This window comes from Hyperolius riggenbachi, chromosome 7 (genome assembly GCF_040937935.1).
Source record: "Hyperolius riggenbachi isolate aHypRig1 chromosome 7, aHypRig1.pri, whole genome shotgun sequence".
Taxonomy (NCBI): Eukaryota; Metazoa; Chordata; class Amphibia; order Anura; family Hyperoliidae; genus Hyperolius; species Hyperolius riggenbachi.
In genome coordinates, this window is record NC_090652.1 from 260,168,199 (window position 1) to 260,185,784 (window position 17,586).

General features: G+C 45.9%; 1 protein-coding gene across 4 annotated transcripts in view; it reads right to left on the reverse strand.

Annotated features, from left to right (window-relative positions):
• The window catches only part of XIRP2 (xin actin binding repeat containing 2), a 686,858-nt gene that overhangs the window by 259,262 nt on the left and 410,010 nt on the right, over positions 1-17,586 (reverse strand). For all 4 annotated transcript variants that reach the window (XM_068245604.1, XM_068245598.1, XM_068245599.1 and 1 more), the window contains one exon: positions 632-782. In XM_068245604.1, coding sequence (XP_068101705.1) covers positions 632-665 — 34 coding nt within the window. In that variant the 5' untranslated portion in view covers positions 666-782. The remainder of the gene's footprint in view (positions 1-631; positions 783-17,586) is intronic.

A 17,586-nucleotide genomic window follows, 5' to 3' on the forward strand; every position in this document is an offset into this window, starting at 1 on the left:
TATTGGTGAAATAAAGTGGCAATGTTGTTTAGAGGTTAGTTCAAGTAAATAATAGTTCAGTTCAGATTTTCTAAATTATGCAACTATATCACGTTATTGATCACAGTCTCATTTTAAAACATTTTAATCCCATTAACCACATATTCGCTAAACCACAGTAAAATTGGTATGTACAGGCAGCACACAGCAATTTAAATGATACTTATGAAAATTACGCAGCACGAGTTGCTCAAGTAGTCAAACAGCCCAACCCACAACTGAACTGAAGCGAGAGGGATATGGAGGCTGCCATATTTATTTCCTTTTAAGCAATGCCAGTTGCCTGGCAGCCCTGCTGATCCTCTGCCTCTAATACTTTTGGCCATAGCCCTTGAATAAGCACACAGCAGATCTGGTGTTTCTGACAGTATTGTCAGATCTGACAAGATTAGTTGCATGCTTGTTTCTGGTGTGAGTCAGACACTTCTGCAGCCAAATAGACCAGCAGGACTTCCAGGCAACTGGTATTGTCTAAAAGGAAATATATGTGGCAGCCTCAATATTCTTCTCCCTGCAGTTGTCCTCTGAACAAAAGGTCTTAATAACGTTGCTTTGGTGATCATAAGGGAAAAGAGAGAAATGGGTAGCTGACCTGCAGTGAAGCCGTCCCGCTTGTCCTCTGACATCTTGTTATATGTATTTTTGCCACCTTTCCTGCTGGAATCCTTAGCTGAAACGCTGGAGTAATTCCCAGGCTGCCTCCTCAGCACCGGCGAGTGTAAGCTTCTCTCAATTTCAGCTTCCTGTTAGCAGATATAAAAGGAATGTTTGCTGAAAGTTATCAGGAGGAAACAGAAACATTTTTTTTTTCCTAGGGGTGTCTACTACTCCCCTCAGTGACAGCTCTGAGTGTGACTGTCCAGCCTCCTGCAACCTGCACAGCGTACAGGCTCTGCAGTGCAACACAGGCAGGCTCAGCTAACGTCCAGGTTAGCAGATTAAGACATAAAATAACAGTTATTATTAGGATATACTCTGGGGCTGGGTTATTATTAGGATATACTCTGGGGCTGGTTTTTTAAAGGGCACCTGATGTGAGAGGTATATGGAGGCTGACATATTTATTTCCTTTAACCTCCCTGGCGGTAAGCCCGAGCTGAGCTCGGGCTATGCCGCACAGGGAGATATCTCAGCCCCTGGTGGGGCGATTTTCACAATGTAAAGTGCTGTGCGCTCTGCGGCGATCGTCCGCACGCAGCGGCAGAAGAGGGCCCTCCCGCCAGAGCCCTGCGCTGCCCGGACCAATGAGTTCCGGGCAGCGCTATGGGCTGGATCGAGTGCGCCTGACGTCAGGACGTCGGCTGACGTCATGCCGATCGTCGCCATGGTGACAGGAGAAGCCAAACAGGGGAACGCGTTATATACGCGTTCCCCTGTTTGCTATTGTTGCCGGCGGCGATCGGACTAGAGGGCCACATGCGCCCTCTAGTGGTGTTTCATGTAGCTACCACTCTGGTAGCTTTACATGAAACAAAAAAAAATGTAAAAAAAAGTTTTTTTCACCATTTGAAAAAAAAAATTAACCGCCAGGGAGGTTAAAACAATACCAGTTGCCTGGCAGCCCTCCTGATGCTGTGCCTCTGATACTTTAAGCAATAGATGATGAACAGGCATGCAACAGATCAGGGACTCTTACTATGCTTGTTCCAGGGTTTTGACTCAGACACTAATTATGCCAGAAGATCAACAGGGCTGCCAGGCAGGCAACTGACATTGTTTACAAGGAAATAAATATGGCAGCCTCCATATCCCTCTCACCTTGGGTTCACTTTAAAGCTATTTGTAGACAATTGGAGCATACAATGCAGCCATGGTACAGCAACCAATCAGAACTCTTGTAACCCTTGTTTCTTTCGAAAGCTGAAATCTGATTGGCTGCTTCACTTCTGCTCCAGTTTGTTTTACACCTGTCTTGATGATTCAGCCCATGTGTTTTTGGTGTTTAAAAACAAGGGACCACTCCAGTGCTTTGTAAACTGTGTAAAACATATCCTCCCATGACCTTTCCAGTGTGTCTGCAAAATGTTTTATCTGTAATTAGTAACACTGATATCTCAAATTGTTTTCCTGTGCTGAAACTATCCTGACACCAATGGCAAACATATGTATATAAAGCATATCTCCCAACTTTTTGAGATTAAAAAGAGGGGCACTTTAAGACATGCCCCTGCCACACCTCTAACCACGCCCCCACCCCCCCCCCTCAAAATGCATATCACTAAGAATTCAGTGCTACAGTATATGATGCACACTTAGTTGGATCTTTCACAGGCGTCAGAATAACCACTATTAGTTCCTGGGGTTGATTCACAAAGCTTACTTATTTTTCACCCTAACTGTAGGAGAGCTAATGCATGAAATAAATAAGGAGAGGTAATTCATGAGATAAACAGATAAGGGGGCTGATTCACAAACCTTTTCTGTTGAATTACCTCATCTTACTTATTTACTCACAATTTACCTCTCCTTAAATTATTTAACTTATGGTTTATCTCTCATTATCTAATGTAACCCATGATTCATCTCTTCTTAATTGACTTAAAGAACAAGCGACACCCATGCTAATCTAGAAATAAAAACACATATTATAAGTAGATAAATACTAGTTCTACTTACATAACAGATGTATTGTGCCAGGGTCGGACTGGGACACTGGGGGCCCACCAAAGATATTTCAACATGGGGCCCACACATCCCATGATTGCGGTGAAAAAAGGGCGTGACCATGCACAAGAAGGTGGGCGTGGTCATGATGTATTATGGACAGGGCCAAATGTACATGATCTTAGCAGCATTGTAATTCAGAGACACTGCTGCCCAGCAAAACTTTGCATCGAGTCCCCTGCTTCAATATAAAGTAATGTCCTGCTTTGCAGAGGTTGCGACCGTATCGGGGCCTTTGGGCCAAAGGGACCCCGAAGGGCCCTCCCTCAACTACAGTATTACCTCTCTATTGGCCCTTTGCTCATAATAATCACTTCTATATATACTTTGAACAGTGGTATTCATTAACAAGCTATTTCCCATCCCCTTCTTGCACCACTGTAGTTGCCATTGGCAGGTTTCGTATCAATTGTTATGTATAGAGTGCTTGGGGGGGCCCATTGTAAAATTTGCATCGAGGCCTACAGCTCCTTAGCTACGCCACTGCTCTCAGCATGAGTGATTACAGCACTGAGAAGAGAATTTTTGTGCTGCAGGCAGCAATTGGAGCTCTGTCATACGAGGAGGGGGGGCCCACCAGAGACCTGGAGGGGGGTCCACCGAGGGAAAACAAATTGTACTACTGTGGCCCAGTCCGACCCTGTATTGTGCTATCCACGTAATGATTCCTGTGAATTTTATAAAGGAAAAGCAGAAAATCCTATTCTAGGCAGTGGCCATCTTGCCAAGCTAATGCTGACATCATATCCTCCCTGACTCTTGTTTCCCCCCCTCCCTTCTCTTGCTTATTGTGTATTTATTAGCTGCCCTCCTCCCAGAGTCCTCAGGCACTCCCACCGAGGTGTATACTAGGAACTGCGGAACTGCACTGTCTTTTTTTCTTTTCCCCTCCAATCGCTGAGTCACCTCAGCCTTGCTTGTAAACACAAGTGAGCAGAGGATCGTGTTTCAGACAAGCAGCGAGGCAGGGAAATAAATGGAAGAGGTGGAATATATTATAGATAAAAGGAACCCCCAGCATTCAACTGTTTGGCACTGACTATTAAAGGGGCAGTGCTTCTAAAGTATGTTATAACTCCAAACCATAACAGTAGAAAACGTTTTGCAAGTTTTGAATGCAGGATTAGCATCTTTATCACTTAATACACTCAGACCAGTTGCTGTTGAAATTTGATTTTTATGGTGACAATCCCGCTTTAACACTCATGATTTATCTCTCATTATCTATATATTTTTGTTCAGCGCACATCCTCCAATTGCCATTAGCGTCTAGTCTCTAAAACCACATTCTCTATTTTCGTGTGTCTTGCAGCTTCAATAGTGACCTTCACCATAAACACCCGATAGTAAACAGACTCATCAGACGTGTTGGCCACTGTTAGACTGGCCAACCATGCACAAGTCCAGGAAGCCTAGGAACTTCAAGATCCTGGTGTCAACTTTGCCAAAATGCCACTTTCCTTCTTCATATTCTCTATGCAAGACCCGCTCCATGTAGGGAGTCAGCGCTCCACGACCGCCATGAGGGAGCAGCAGGTCGTCCCTAACTTCCAGCAGCGAGACCAAAGTCCACATAGTACATGGCAGAAACTCTTTGTGATAAACTTTTTGAGATGGATATAGAAATTGATAATCCCTTGATTGTCTATACTCATAATGAGTGGATTAGTAGCTAAGCAGTTCAGCGTAGATACAGTAGCAGGAATCATATAATCCCTGGCTGCTTTCTTGTAATCCCTGCCAGAAACCCTCCACTCCTGTCACCCAGCTTGAATATTCTTTGGGTCCAGATCAGTAATGCTTTTTTAGTTAAGTTAATCTGCTGAAGTCAATGATTGTAAGGCAAGTTGCCAGACCTCAAAGCATGCTTTAGTTCCAGCTTTATACCCTTTCACTCCGTTGTGTTAAAGTAAAACTCAGGACTGATGTCTACAGAATGTAATAAGGGATCCATATTTCCTTTTCCAATATATGCCTTAAGGGAGGTCTCAAGCCACAAATAATGGCCATTTGCTTCCCAAAACTGTTCAATAGAGTTATGTATTAAACATAGTCAGAGTCAGGCCCGCCATCAGGGGGGGACATCCGTGACTCCCGTCACGGGCCCGGGGCCTGCAGGGGGGCCCCATCCCCGCCGCTGCGGGTGCCGCCCGGCCGCCGCTCAACCCCTCTGGCCGCTGCTCCCTCCCTCCATCCCTCTAGCCGCCGCCGCCGCGTCAGACCTCGATCAGGCGGCGACAATAGTGCGGGCGCTAGGACCCAGCGCCCGCACTGATATGCGGAAGTGACATCACTTCCGCATATAAAGCGGGTGCGTCCGGTGCCCGCTCTTACTGGTCGGGTCGCCGCTGATCTTGAGGTCTGACGCTGGGCTGCTGGCTGCAAGGTAGGGGAAGCGGCGGCGGCGGGCGGCGGGGGGGGGGGGGGGGTTGCTCCCTGTCACTCACTCACTTGCTAAAGGGGCTCCCTGTCACTCACTCACTTGCTAAAGGGCCTCCCTGTCACTCACTCACTAGCTAAAGGGGCTCCCTGTCACTCACTCACTAGCTAAAGGGGCTCCCTGTCACTCACTCACTAGCTAAAGGGGCTCCCTGTCACTCACTCACTTGCTAAAGGGCCTCCCTGTCACTCACTCACTAGCTAAAGGGGCTCCCTGTCACTCACTCACTAGCTAAAGGGGCTCCCTGTCACTCACTCACTTGCTAAAGGGCCTCCCTGTCACTCACTCACTTGCTAAAGGGGCTCCCTGTCACTCACTCACTTGCTAAAGGGCCTCCCTGTCACTCACTCACTAGCTAAAGGGGCTCCCTGTCACTCACTCACTTGCTAAAGGGGCTCCCTGGCACTCACTCACTTGCTAAAGGGGCTCCCTGGCACTCACTCACTTGCTAAAGGGGCTCCCTGGCACTCACTCACTTACTAAAGGGGCTCCCTGGCACTCACTCACTTACTAAAGGGGCTCCCTGGCACTCACTCACTACCTAAAGGGGCTCCCTGGCACTCACTCACTACCTAAAGGGGCTCCCTGGCACTCACTCACTACCTAAAGGGGCTCCCTGGCACTCACTCACTACCTAAAGGGGCTCCCTGTCACTCACTCACTACCTAAAAGGGCTCCCTGTCACTCACTGCCTAAAGGGGTCATTCTGCCTATTTATGTGAAATGCTGTCTATTTATGTGCCTCATGACTGCTGAATTTGTCTTGTTGGGGGCCTAATGATTGAATTTTTACTTGTTGGGGGCCTCATGATTTGTTGGGAGCCTCAAGATTACTGAATTTGTCTTGTTGGGGGCCTCATGATTTGTTGGGGGCCTCATGATTGCTGAATTTGTCTTGTTGGGGGCCTCATGATTGCTGAATTTGTCTTGTTGGGGGCCTCATGATTGCTGAATTTGTCTTGTTGGGGGCCTCATGGTTTGTTGGGGGCCTCATGATTGCTGAATTTGTCTTGTTGGGGGTCACATGATTGCTAACTGCGAGACTATGGGAAAAGCTGAATCATTACCATATGAGACAATAGCATTAAACCTACTTTTTTTAGCTTTTTTAAACAGAAAAGAAAACTGGGAGGTTCTAAAAAAATGATGGAGCGCTTCCTCCTTCCGGCTTGAAGGAGGAAGTGCTCGATATCGAGGCTTGCAACGCGTCCATTCGGACACTTGCACCTCGTTGAAACGCTGGGCGGAGAGTGGCGTTCTGGGTAATTAACCCCGCCGCATCTAGCCGCTCAGCTGTGGCAATTGGAGCTAACTTGAATCACGAGTATCCACCGTGGTTATTCGTGATTAATTTGTGGACAGCAAGCCTCCAACTAGCTCTGCCAACATGTAATGGCTACGCACATTTCTCAGTTTGGGGGGGGGGGGGGGGGCGGACTGATGATTTGTGAGGGGCCCCAAAATTTCTGATGGCGGCCCTGGTCAGAGTAATACTGAATGGAGAAACAGGGTTTGACCACAGTTTGCAGTATACAGACACTGGAACCAGGAATTAAGGTGCAAAAAAAATGTTTTATTGCAAATGCAATAATGCAACCACACATACAAGGGTGAATGCAAATATCATACAACATATGCACAGCACACAATATATATACACAAATAACCCGGGAAGCATTGACAAATATATATAACACCTGACTATCTAACTATCTATTTACAAACGGTATGCAGGAGATATATATGTACAAGCAAATATATATACAATAACGCGGTATCAAAGGGAGCAGGCAAAGACAGGTCAAAACGGAATAACAGAGTCAGCAACGGGTAATCAGATACATGCAAGGTACAGAGGAATAAACAGAAGCAGAGTCAGGACAAGCAAAGGGTCAGCAGCAGGTAATCAGATCACAGAGCAGGGTACAAGAAACCAGGTATCAGGAACAGAGGTGACCAGAGACTCAGACCTGTAACAAAGGAAGTTCTGGCAAGGACTTGGAGGAAGAGGCAGACTTATATAGTCCATGTAACAGGAAGCAGCTGGTGGTAATTGTCCCATTAGACGCATCTGCAGGCCAGACATTGAACTGCAAGTCTTTTGCATAAGTAACACACAACCACCCGCTGGAGGAAGGCAGAACTGCATAGCTGCTAAATGTCCAAAAGGTGTTTGCTGGTGGCACAGTGAGAGTTCAGGTTAGACCAGGTAAATACTGCCACCAGCAGGCAGGAGAAGGAAATACATGAGTCGTAACAAATACTGCCGTGCACATACAGCGCACAGCAATATTACCCTTATTTCTGGCAGCAACAACTGCGAGTTATGCTATTAATGCGACCTACGTACTCAAGTATTACAGCAATTTTGTGTATCATACCCAATGGGGTTGATCCACAAAACGTATCTTACGAATTTTCCTACCTTATTAACTCACAATTCATCTCTGCTTAAAGAGAACCTGAACTGAAAATAAAAAGTCAAAATAACCATACACAGGTCATACTTACCTCCCGTGTACTCTACTTCTCAATCTCGCTCTCCTCTCCTACGTCCCATTTGTCCAATGTGATCAATGGAATTCTCTGTCCTCTATTTTAAAAATGGCCATTACCACCTAACAGCTTCGTGGTCAGCACATCGTTAAACTGTAATATCACCCACTTAAGCCATAGGAAACATGGGCATTACGTTGCACATTCAGTTGTAACTGAGAGCTGCTGAAATATAACTGACAGCAAATGGTATATTTCAGTTCTGACAAAATATTGTCAGAACTGGAAGGGCTCACTGTATGGTGAGCTTCTGAGAGGAGCGGACGGTGAGGTTAGTATGGAATATTCATTTGCAGTCATGTGTTTATTTGAAATAATTTTTCTCGCTTCAGGTTCCCTTTAAGTGACTACAGGTGCATACACACCTTTGACAGATGTTGCCCATCTGGATCAGGAGCTGATCCCCTTGGGCGACATTGTTAGGCCGGGCTGCACATACGCGTGCCAGCTGTGTAGCTGAGGACATGCTGTGTTGCTATGCAGAGGGGTGATGGAGTGGTGCGTGCATGACGTCACCCGGCAGGCGGGGGAGCGGCGCAAACAATGGGACTGGAGGGGGCATCAGCATTGCTGGGGTGAGTAGATGCCGGGTTGGGGGTCGCCGGTGTGTACAAGGCTTAACTCATGGCTTATCTCTCTTTATCTAACTTAACTCATGATTTATCTCTCCTTATCTATCTTAACTCATGGCTCATCCACCCGCTTGTTCACCCATGGGGGCTCCTCTACCTGGCTTCCTATACTGGGGGGAACTATACATGACTACCTACCAACATTGAGGGTGCTTTTATTTGGGTCACAATGCGACTATAACGTGCGGTGCAAATTGTCGGGTGTTGTGCGGTCACGGGCTAAGTTAGGCCATTTCCCTTCAACCACTGACCAAGTTGGGCTCTTTACTAAATATAATCTGAAAACACCCTCCCTCTGGGTATACATATTGTATATTACCCCATTTCTTCTTTCCTCCCTATTCCTTTAGATTGTAAGCTCAAAAGGGCAGGGCTCTCTCACACTTTTGTGGCTTGGAATTTCCCATACATTTTGATCATCATGTTGCATTTGTCACTATAATGACTATGTCTACAAGTTCTGTGTTATGTACCAATGTCTGTATTTTATGTATGCCATTGTCTTTATTATGTACCCATGTTTGTTTCCTACAGCCCCACAGAATCTGTTGGCAATGTGGCACTTTATAAATCAATAATAATAATAATAATAATAAATAATAGTATGTACAGTTGTTGGTAGGACATCTACCCATTCGTTATTTATGGGCCCAGTCACACCAGAGAGCGATTTTCATGTTGTTTTAATTTATTAAAGTGCACCTAAACTGAGAGGCATATGGATGTTTCCTTTTAAACAATACCAGTTGCTTGTCAGTCCTACTGATCTCTTTGGCTGCAGTAGTGGTTGAATCACACACCTGAAACAAGCATGCAGCTAATCCAGTCTGACTTCAGTCAGAGCACCTGATCTGCATGCTTGTTCAGGGGCTGTGGCTAAAAGTCACAGAGACTGGTGGGCGGGTCTAAATCCCGTGGCCTTGGAGCGCTCTCGGTGGCCGCAGCAAAGTAGCTACTCTCACGGATACACGCTAGCACGCAACGAGGAGTACCTGGTTCCCTGCTATGGCGGTCTGCAGCGCGGGTTGGGCCGGTACTTACAGCACACGTGAATGACAATCAAACCTTACACTGAGCCAATCCGGAGTGGTTTGGATGCCTGACTGTCAGCACCACCATAGGGCTGTGGAGATCCAGGCATCATTATCTGCCATATACAACGTATCCTCTCCCCCTCTCTGAAGATCTGGAAGGGTTAGGTACCGGGACCAGAAGGGGTATGAGTGTTGAGTTGTGTGGCGTTTTGGATGTCTGAGTGTTCTATTATGGCCATTTTTAATTGCTTTTATTTGGTTGATCTGTGTATGGGAGTAGTTCCCTAATAAAGCTGATTATTTGTATTTTCATATATCCGTGAGTGACTGCAATTTATGTACAATTTGGTTAAAAGTCACAGAGACACAGGATCAGCAGGAGAGTCAGGCAACTGGTATTATTTTAAAAGGAAAAATCCATAGACTTCTCAGTTTAGGTTCCCTTTAAAAAAAAATGCTCCCATTGACTTGCATTAAAATGCGGGCAAAATAGCCACAATCGTGATTGCTACAAATTTGCCACAATTTTAATGCAAGTCAATGGGAGCGTTAAAAAAAAATGAAAACAACCCGAAAACCCCACTCTCTGGTGAGTTTCCAGCCTCAGACAGAATAAGCACAATCAGGCCTATAGACAACATGGGCTTGATTCTGTTAGCTAACTGTTAGCACGCCTGTGAAAACCCCCTTAGCACGCCTAAAACAGCTTTTTGCGTACTAATTTTCGCGCGAACGGCATCGCGCGCAAAGTTATGCGTGCAAAACTCTACGCATGCAATGCACAGAGTGCAGGGCGCTCCGCACGAAGTGCCCATTACAGCCTATGGGACTTAGTGCGCGCATAGGACTTTGCGCGCAGTACTTAGCGCGCGATCTGATTGAGAAAACCGGTGCTAACCTACTTAGCACCCTGGTTAGCGCACCTAAAGACTTTAGACGTGCTAAGTAGGTTAGCCCCGCATAGTGAATCAAGCCCCATATGATTTTCATATTTATAGAGAAAAAGTTTTTTGCTTACTCTTCCAACAAGAACAATTTCATATATATATTAATTACATAATAATTCTCTAGGCCATGAGATGACTCTGCTAATCCTTCCAAAACACATGCAAACACACATCAGAGAGCCCTGTGAGTTCAGCCACGGCTTAGAATACATTACAAAGCAGCGGTGATTCCGAGAGCAATTCATGTGATCTATGGCCTTAAAGGACGGAAGACTCTGACGCTCATTTGCATTCACGGAAAATTGAAAGTGACAGCTCGGTCTTTCCAGGGAAAATAAAAAGGCTGCTGTGTTGTAGAAGCGTTTTCTTTTGCCGTTACGGCTTTGGTGACAGAATATTTCAAGGTGGTGTGTGTGATATATTCATCTACAGGTTACAGCTAAGACAGGTGGGAAGACAGTCTATACGCTTTGGTGAATTACATAAATGCCAAGCTGTGGATGTACAGTGTGTGCGCACGTCATAGGCTTAGGAATGTGAATTTTTCTTAAAAAAACAGGACTCAAACTAAAACTGGTGCACGCTTTCAATTGGGATTGGCCAATTAACAACCAGTTTTGTCACCTCCCAATAGTTAGCACATTTTGAATACTGTGAGCAAACTGTGTAGGAAGACCCAGATTTACCTCACAGGAGCCAATAGGCACAGATGTCCTGGTTTCCTAGATTTCGCCCTCCATGAACCTGCAAACCCCAACCGAACCGCACCACAAGTGGGCTGGCTGGCCCAGTTGTCGTTTCTCCGTTAGTTCCCCCTGCCCGATGTAGCTAGTTACAGAGGCTCCTTAGTATTAGGCAGCCAGAGCTATCCTCAGTATTAACCTCCTTGGCGGTAATGACGAGCTCAGCTGGATCGGGACTCCCGATGACGTCACGGCGTCAATGATGTCATCACGATCGTCGCCATGGCGACGGGGGAAGCCCTAAAGGTAATCCCGTTCAGAACGGGATTTCATTATGGGAATATGCGCCGGCGGTGATCGGAAGGGTGGGAGGGATGCGGAAGGGAGGGGGGAATCATGTAGCTAGCGCTAGGCTAGCTACATGATAGAAAAAAATAGTGCTGTGCATCCACCCTGGCGCATTTAATAGAACGCCAGGGTGGTTAAGCAGCTAGAAGTACCCTCAGTATTAGGAAGCTAGAGGTGCCACCAACTGAACGGAGATCTGGTCAGTGGAATGCCGAGAGCTGGGTGAGTAGCCTCTAATTCTCTGCTTGGAATTCTGCATAGGTAAGGCAGGAGGGAGGAGCTTGGGGAGGGGATTGAGTCTTCTTTACACCATGTAACCGTGTAATACCAAGTGCCTACAGTGCCTTATGGTAAATTCGGCCCTATGTGTAGGTAAACTCTCATACCATATGGAGATGATTAAATTGGTCATTGATTGGCGACTCAATATTAAAGCCAGGCTTCACCAGGCTTTAGGGCCTGTTTCCACTAGGAGCGGTGCGATGCGGCTACATAGCCGTATCGCCCCGCAGGTGGCCTGAAACACATGCACAGCAATGGAAGAGTTTCCACTGCGTGCAAGTTGTGCGGAGCGATCCGAAAATCTGCAGCATGCTGCAGATTCTCGCACGGCCGCATCCGCCCGCAGCCGCGTCCCATCTCCTCCAATACACTTCGGCAGCGGGAGATGCGGAAATGATGCGGCCGGCGGCGGAAGTGATGCAATACGGCTAGGTAGCCGCATTCGCATTACTAAGTAGTGGCAACGGGCCCTTAGGCTATGTTCACACTCATCTGTGCAGAAAAAGCACCCACATTTTGTGCACGCATGTTTTCAAGAAGCATGAGTGTTCGTACACATTTGCATTTTTCCACAGCAGTGGAATGTAAAAGAAGAGAAAACATGGTTTCCAAAAAGATGCCACTACCCCCACCTGTGCTGCTGCGGCCCGCCCCCAATGGCCACCTATTGGGTCACAAAGCTACTTTCTACTCTGATGAAAAGGTTTCAAGCAAAATTCGCCACTGCAGGGTATGATAATTAATGCTGGCATTTACAGGAGAGTGGGTGAGTTATCACAATTTTTAATAGCCAATTCTAAGTTTAGATTGAAATTAAATTTATGCTTGACCACGCTTTAGGAGGTCTTTAACCCTCCTTAGCGGTAATCTCGAGTCAGGCACGGGACGGAAATCTGCAACTCTGCGATATTCCCGTGAGTGAGTTATAGGCAGGAGCTGCTACAGATCTCTCTATGGTGAGGTTTTTTTTCCCTTCTTTTTAGGGTCTAAATGCTTGTGAAAAAACTGCTTTTAGACCCTAAATCTAGAAATAATCAAAACGCCAGGGAGGTTAAGGGAAAACAAATATTGGTGTTCCCCGACAAATAGTTTCCATTGAAAATCCGGGTACATATTTTCAATTATGATTGACCAATCACTGACGAGTTTTACCACCTCCCTGTAGTATAATGGCCAACAAACAGTGTAAATTATGTTTTGGGGATGTTTTCATTGTCCTTGGATGTGCTTTAAACAACTTTTTTAACAACAGTTTATACCAGGGGTCTCAAACTCAATTTACCTGGGGGCCGCAGGAGGCAAAGTCAGGATGAGGCTGGGCCGCATAAGGGATTTCACGTGTCCCCACTGCAAAACGAGGGCTGCAGAGCCCCCAAATCGCCCGGGGGGCAATCCGCTGGCATTTCCTGGAAGGGGCAGAGCTTTCAGCTTCAGCTCTGCCCCTCCTGACATCAATCGCGGCGGATCGCCGCCTCTGCCTGCCTCTCTCTCTTCCTTTACAGAGAGGGGCGGGAAGAGGCGGCGATCCATGCGGTGACTGACGTCAGGAGGGGCAGAGCTACAGCTGGAAGCTCTGCCCCTCAGCACAGTCGTGGATGTTTGCCCGGGGGATTTGGGGGCCCTCGTTTAGCTGCGGCGGGGATGCGGTGGATTACTTGGGAGCACTGAAGCGAACTATAAGGTAAAATAGGCAAAAATAGTTTGCTTCCATGTCTCTTCTGCTTTTGCCGGCGCGGGCCACAAAATATTGTATCGAGGGCCGCAAATGGCCCGCGGGCCGCGAGTTTGAGACCCCTGGTTTATACAATACTGTAACATGTAACAATGCAACAAAAATATGTAATAACACAAATAGTACTTTTATACATAAGAACTACTTTGTTTGTAGTGTGGGTATGTTGTGGGCAATTTGTACTGCAAAATTGTGGTAATATTGTAAGATTGTAGCTACATATCTCCAGCTAGATGCCAGAAAAGGCTATACATTTAGCAGTATTTTGCATGTATAAACTGGAGAAAACTACTGCAAACAGAATAAACCAAAAGTAATATGAACTATTTATTTACACGAAAAAGGACAGTAAAAGTGGCCAAACAACAGGTTACTTGATAATTATAATCGAATTGGATGAAAATCAGTGCTGCCAAGAGCATGCCCAAGTGATGATGCGAATAACTGTAGGCAGGAATTGGTCATGCTTCGATCAGACATGCTGCGAGATGTCGGGCCGACATGCTAGATCAGGTGCACAGCAGTAATGGTGTGCGATATCGGGACGAGGGATGAATGCAACGGAACCCCTGGCCATGTAAATGTGCCCTCCCCAGTGCCCCTGCATGAATACTCTACCTTGACCTCACACACGTGCAGCAATCATGTGGAGCACGTGTATGTGGCCGGAGGACAGAGCTCGGAGCCAGCAGTGACAGGTAAAGTATTTATGCATGAGGCACTAGGGGTTACATTTTACACTGGGGGGTGGGGACAGCGCGGGGGGCAGCAAGGCGACAAGGCAGCATCACTAGGCAGATTTAATACTGAAATTGATCAGGAATCAGCCTGCGGCTAAACAGATCTCTCTCCAATCAGATTCAGAAAGAGATCTGTCTCTTGGTCGATAATGCCCATATCTCATCTACAGTAATGTGTGATGGATGGGCACCTCAAAGTGAACCTCTGGACTAAAAATCTACTCAGCAGAACTGAAAAGGCTTGGTGTTTCTTTAACAGTTTCACAGCATCAGAACTTTGTTTTTCTTACCAAAGCATAATTTTTAGCTGCATTTTAAACTAAGCTCCACCCATCAAAGAAAAAAACCCTGTTTTTTTTCCCTGATGCTGTGCAGAGCATGATGGGATTTCCTATGTTGTTATTCATGTTGCCTAGTAACTGGGAGAGGTGCTCAGGACACAGGACAGTTGGAACTGTGTCACATGCTTCCTGTCACCTCCTTTCAACCAAAAAGATGGCTGCCCTCATGAAATCAAACATTTGCCTGTTCTTTTAAAACAGTGTGGGTAAGAGATGATATTACCTATCTATTTTAATTAACATAACTAATGTAACTTAATGACAGTATGTTTGTTTAGGCTGGAGTTCCTCTTTAAGTTTTTTTAAAGGACCATGACTGCTTTTTATGCTTAGATAAGAATACGATTCAACTGGCTTGTCTAGCAAAAATGTATGTTGTAATTGTTAATAAAATAAGTGTTACGCTTTAACAAAAGCTTTTATCCAATTAGGCTAAGCAGGATTAAGGATAAACTGTGCAGGGGAGTAAGATAAAAAGTGTAAGAAAAACAGAAAATATCGATCAGGTACAAGAAAATCAATGTCAAATTTTTGGCACGACACAAACTCAATTTTGCATTAACAAAACATGAGCTTCGAAGTTTTATAGCAGTAACTTCCCGTGTTTGGAAAGGCGCCAGGTATGTTAACGTCGCAGGACAAAGGCTTAACAATTACACTAATAGCAGCAGCGCTGTAGTACACCTTTCCCAGGTCGGGGAAATTAGGAGAGCCAAAACAGCAACAAACACTGCTTAAAGCACAGCTAGATTTTATCAGCCTGGGACCCTAAGGGCCCTTTCACGCTGGCACGGTTCGGTGGGTCCTTCTACTGCACCTCACCGCTATGCTAATGGAAGCCTATGGGTGCTTTCATGCAGCATACGGTGCGGTGCGCCAGAAGATGACGATCTACCGCACAAATAAATTAACGTTACTGTGTGACCCCTGCGGTAATATCCGGGGGAACGGAAGTCATGTAAGTCTATGGCGACGCAGGGTTTGCCACAATGTTGGCGTTGTAACGTGCATGCGCAGAAGCATATTTTTATAGTCCGCTTCCGTGCACTTCCGTATTTCTAAAACAGGAAGTGACCGCAAACAAGCGTCACTTCCTGTTTGGATCCCCGAAGGCCTGTTTTTGATAGTGAGCTGCGGCCCCGACAATGCTGCCTATATACAATCTGAAGCCGGATAAGGGGTTTCAGTAATAATGTCAGCAGTAAGTTTATTTGTTGTTCACATTAAAAAAAACAAAAAACAATCTCTTAGAATGAAGCATGGGGCGGGGCAGAGAAGGACACAATGGTGTGCATGCACCTAGGGCATATGGATCAGTGGGAGAGGAGGGTCTTGACCTGCCCTGAAAGTATGAGAGTAAGGAAATGGCAGAGGTTTATTGATGACCTCTTCTGGATTTGGGAGGGCACGGCTGATGAATTACACAAATATGTCAGTTGGCTCAATGGGAATGATCTGGGGATCCACCTCACGGCTAAAAGCGATTTGGCAGAGTTGGATTTCCTGGATATTGTTATTATGAAGAGAGATGGAAAGATAGGAACTAAAACGTTCTTTAAGAAGACTGACAGGAATTCTTACATACCCATTGGGAGCTGCCATCACCCTAAGTGGCTGCGGAATATACCTAAGGGGCAGTTCTGTAGAATTCGCAGGAATTGCACTGGAGATGCCGACTACATTATGCAGACAGGAATGTTAATTGAAAAGTTTGTGGAGAAGGGATACAAACGGGCAGATTTAGAGAAAACAGCAGAAGATATCCTGCACTGTGAGAGAGAGAAATTTCTACAAACCAGCAATATCAGACAGGGTGAAAGCAATGAGTACGGGCATGCAATTATTCTGGATTATAATTGCCAATACAGGGAGGTAGAAAATGTGATTGGAAGACATTGGGGGCTATTGAGAAATGATCCAGTGCTGGGGACCGTACTATCATCAAAACCCAAATTCATCTATAGAAGGGCAGACAACTTGCAGAGACAGTTGGTTAGGACATACATAGAGGGTCCAAAAGTAACCAATAGAACTGACATGTGGGGACAGGTGGGTTTTTTTCCATGCAGAAATTGCAATATATGTGAGAGAGCAAGGGGGGTGAGGACTCAAAGTATAGTCAGTCAGGTGACAGGTAGAAGTCACAAAATGCGGGAATTCATACATTGTTGCAGTACTCATGTAGTGTACCTTCTGGGATGCCCATGTGGCCTCCAATATGTGGGGAGAACAAAAAGATCCCTGAAAGCACGGGTAGGGGAGCACATTAACAATATTGTGAGGGGATTTCAAGGGCACAGTGTGTCTAAACATTTTGATGACAAACACTCAAGAAACCCCAGTTTGCTTACATTTCAAGGGGTACAAAAATTAACTACCAAATGGAGGGGGTGTCACAAGGTGAGAGAAATCTCCAAAATGGAAACTCGCTGGATATATGAGTTGAAAACAATGAGGCCTGGGGGGTTGAATGTAGAACTGGACATCAACTGTTTCATCTCTGATGACTAAGTGTTTTGAATATGGTGGAATATTATTTTAACTTAGTCCATATGTACTGTGGAGGTTTGAGTCATGTATGTGTTAAGGTGGGCACACATATGAAACTGAATATAATAATCACAAAGTTTGAGAAGCATGTAGGAACTAAAAGTTGGGAGGGTTCCGCATTAAGGGGTGCAGGTATCCTTGCATTTGTCACTTTGTATTTTTTTAGAGCAGATTTTGTGAGAAGGAAGGAGGGGATGATACTTGTATCAGTCACTATGAAGTGTGTGGCAATGATGGCTGGCCGGAGTGAGCTATTGCTTACTGAATACTACACTGAAGGTGGTGCGCATGCGCCGGCATTCTGAGCCATATCACTCACTGTCTCAGTTAGGTACGGGCTGGAAGCGTGGATGTGGCCATGGAGATGGGGGTGGAACCTAAGGGGAGGTGAGCACGTGATGGTTTTGGCCAATCAGAGAGGGAAGGGGTGGCGTCTGCCTACATGCAGCGGGTAGAGCGCACTGATAACATTGAGACCTAACCGGACTGATTGGATGCGGCGAATCCGCGTTCGCCGGCGGTTTCAGCCGCTTAGGTAAAGCTATGAAGACTTCGCAGTGGGAAGCAGGGGGGAGGATTTGTATGAAGGTAATACTGG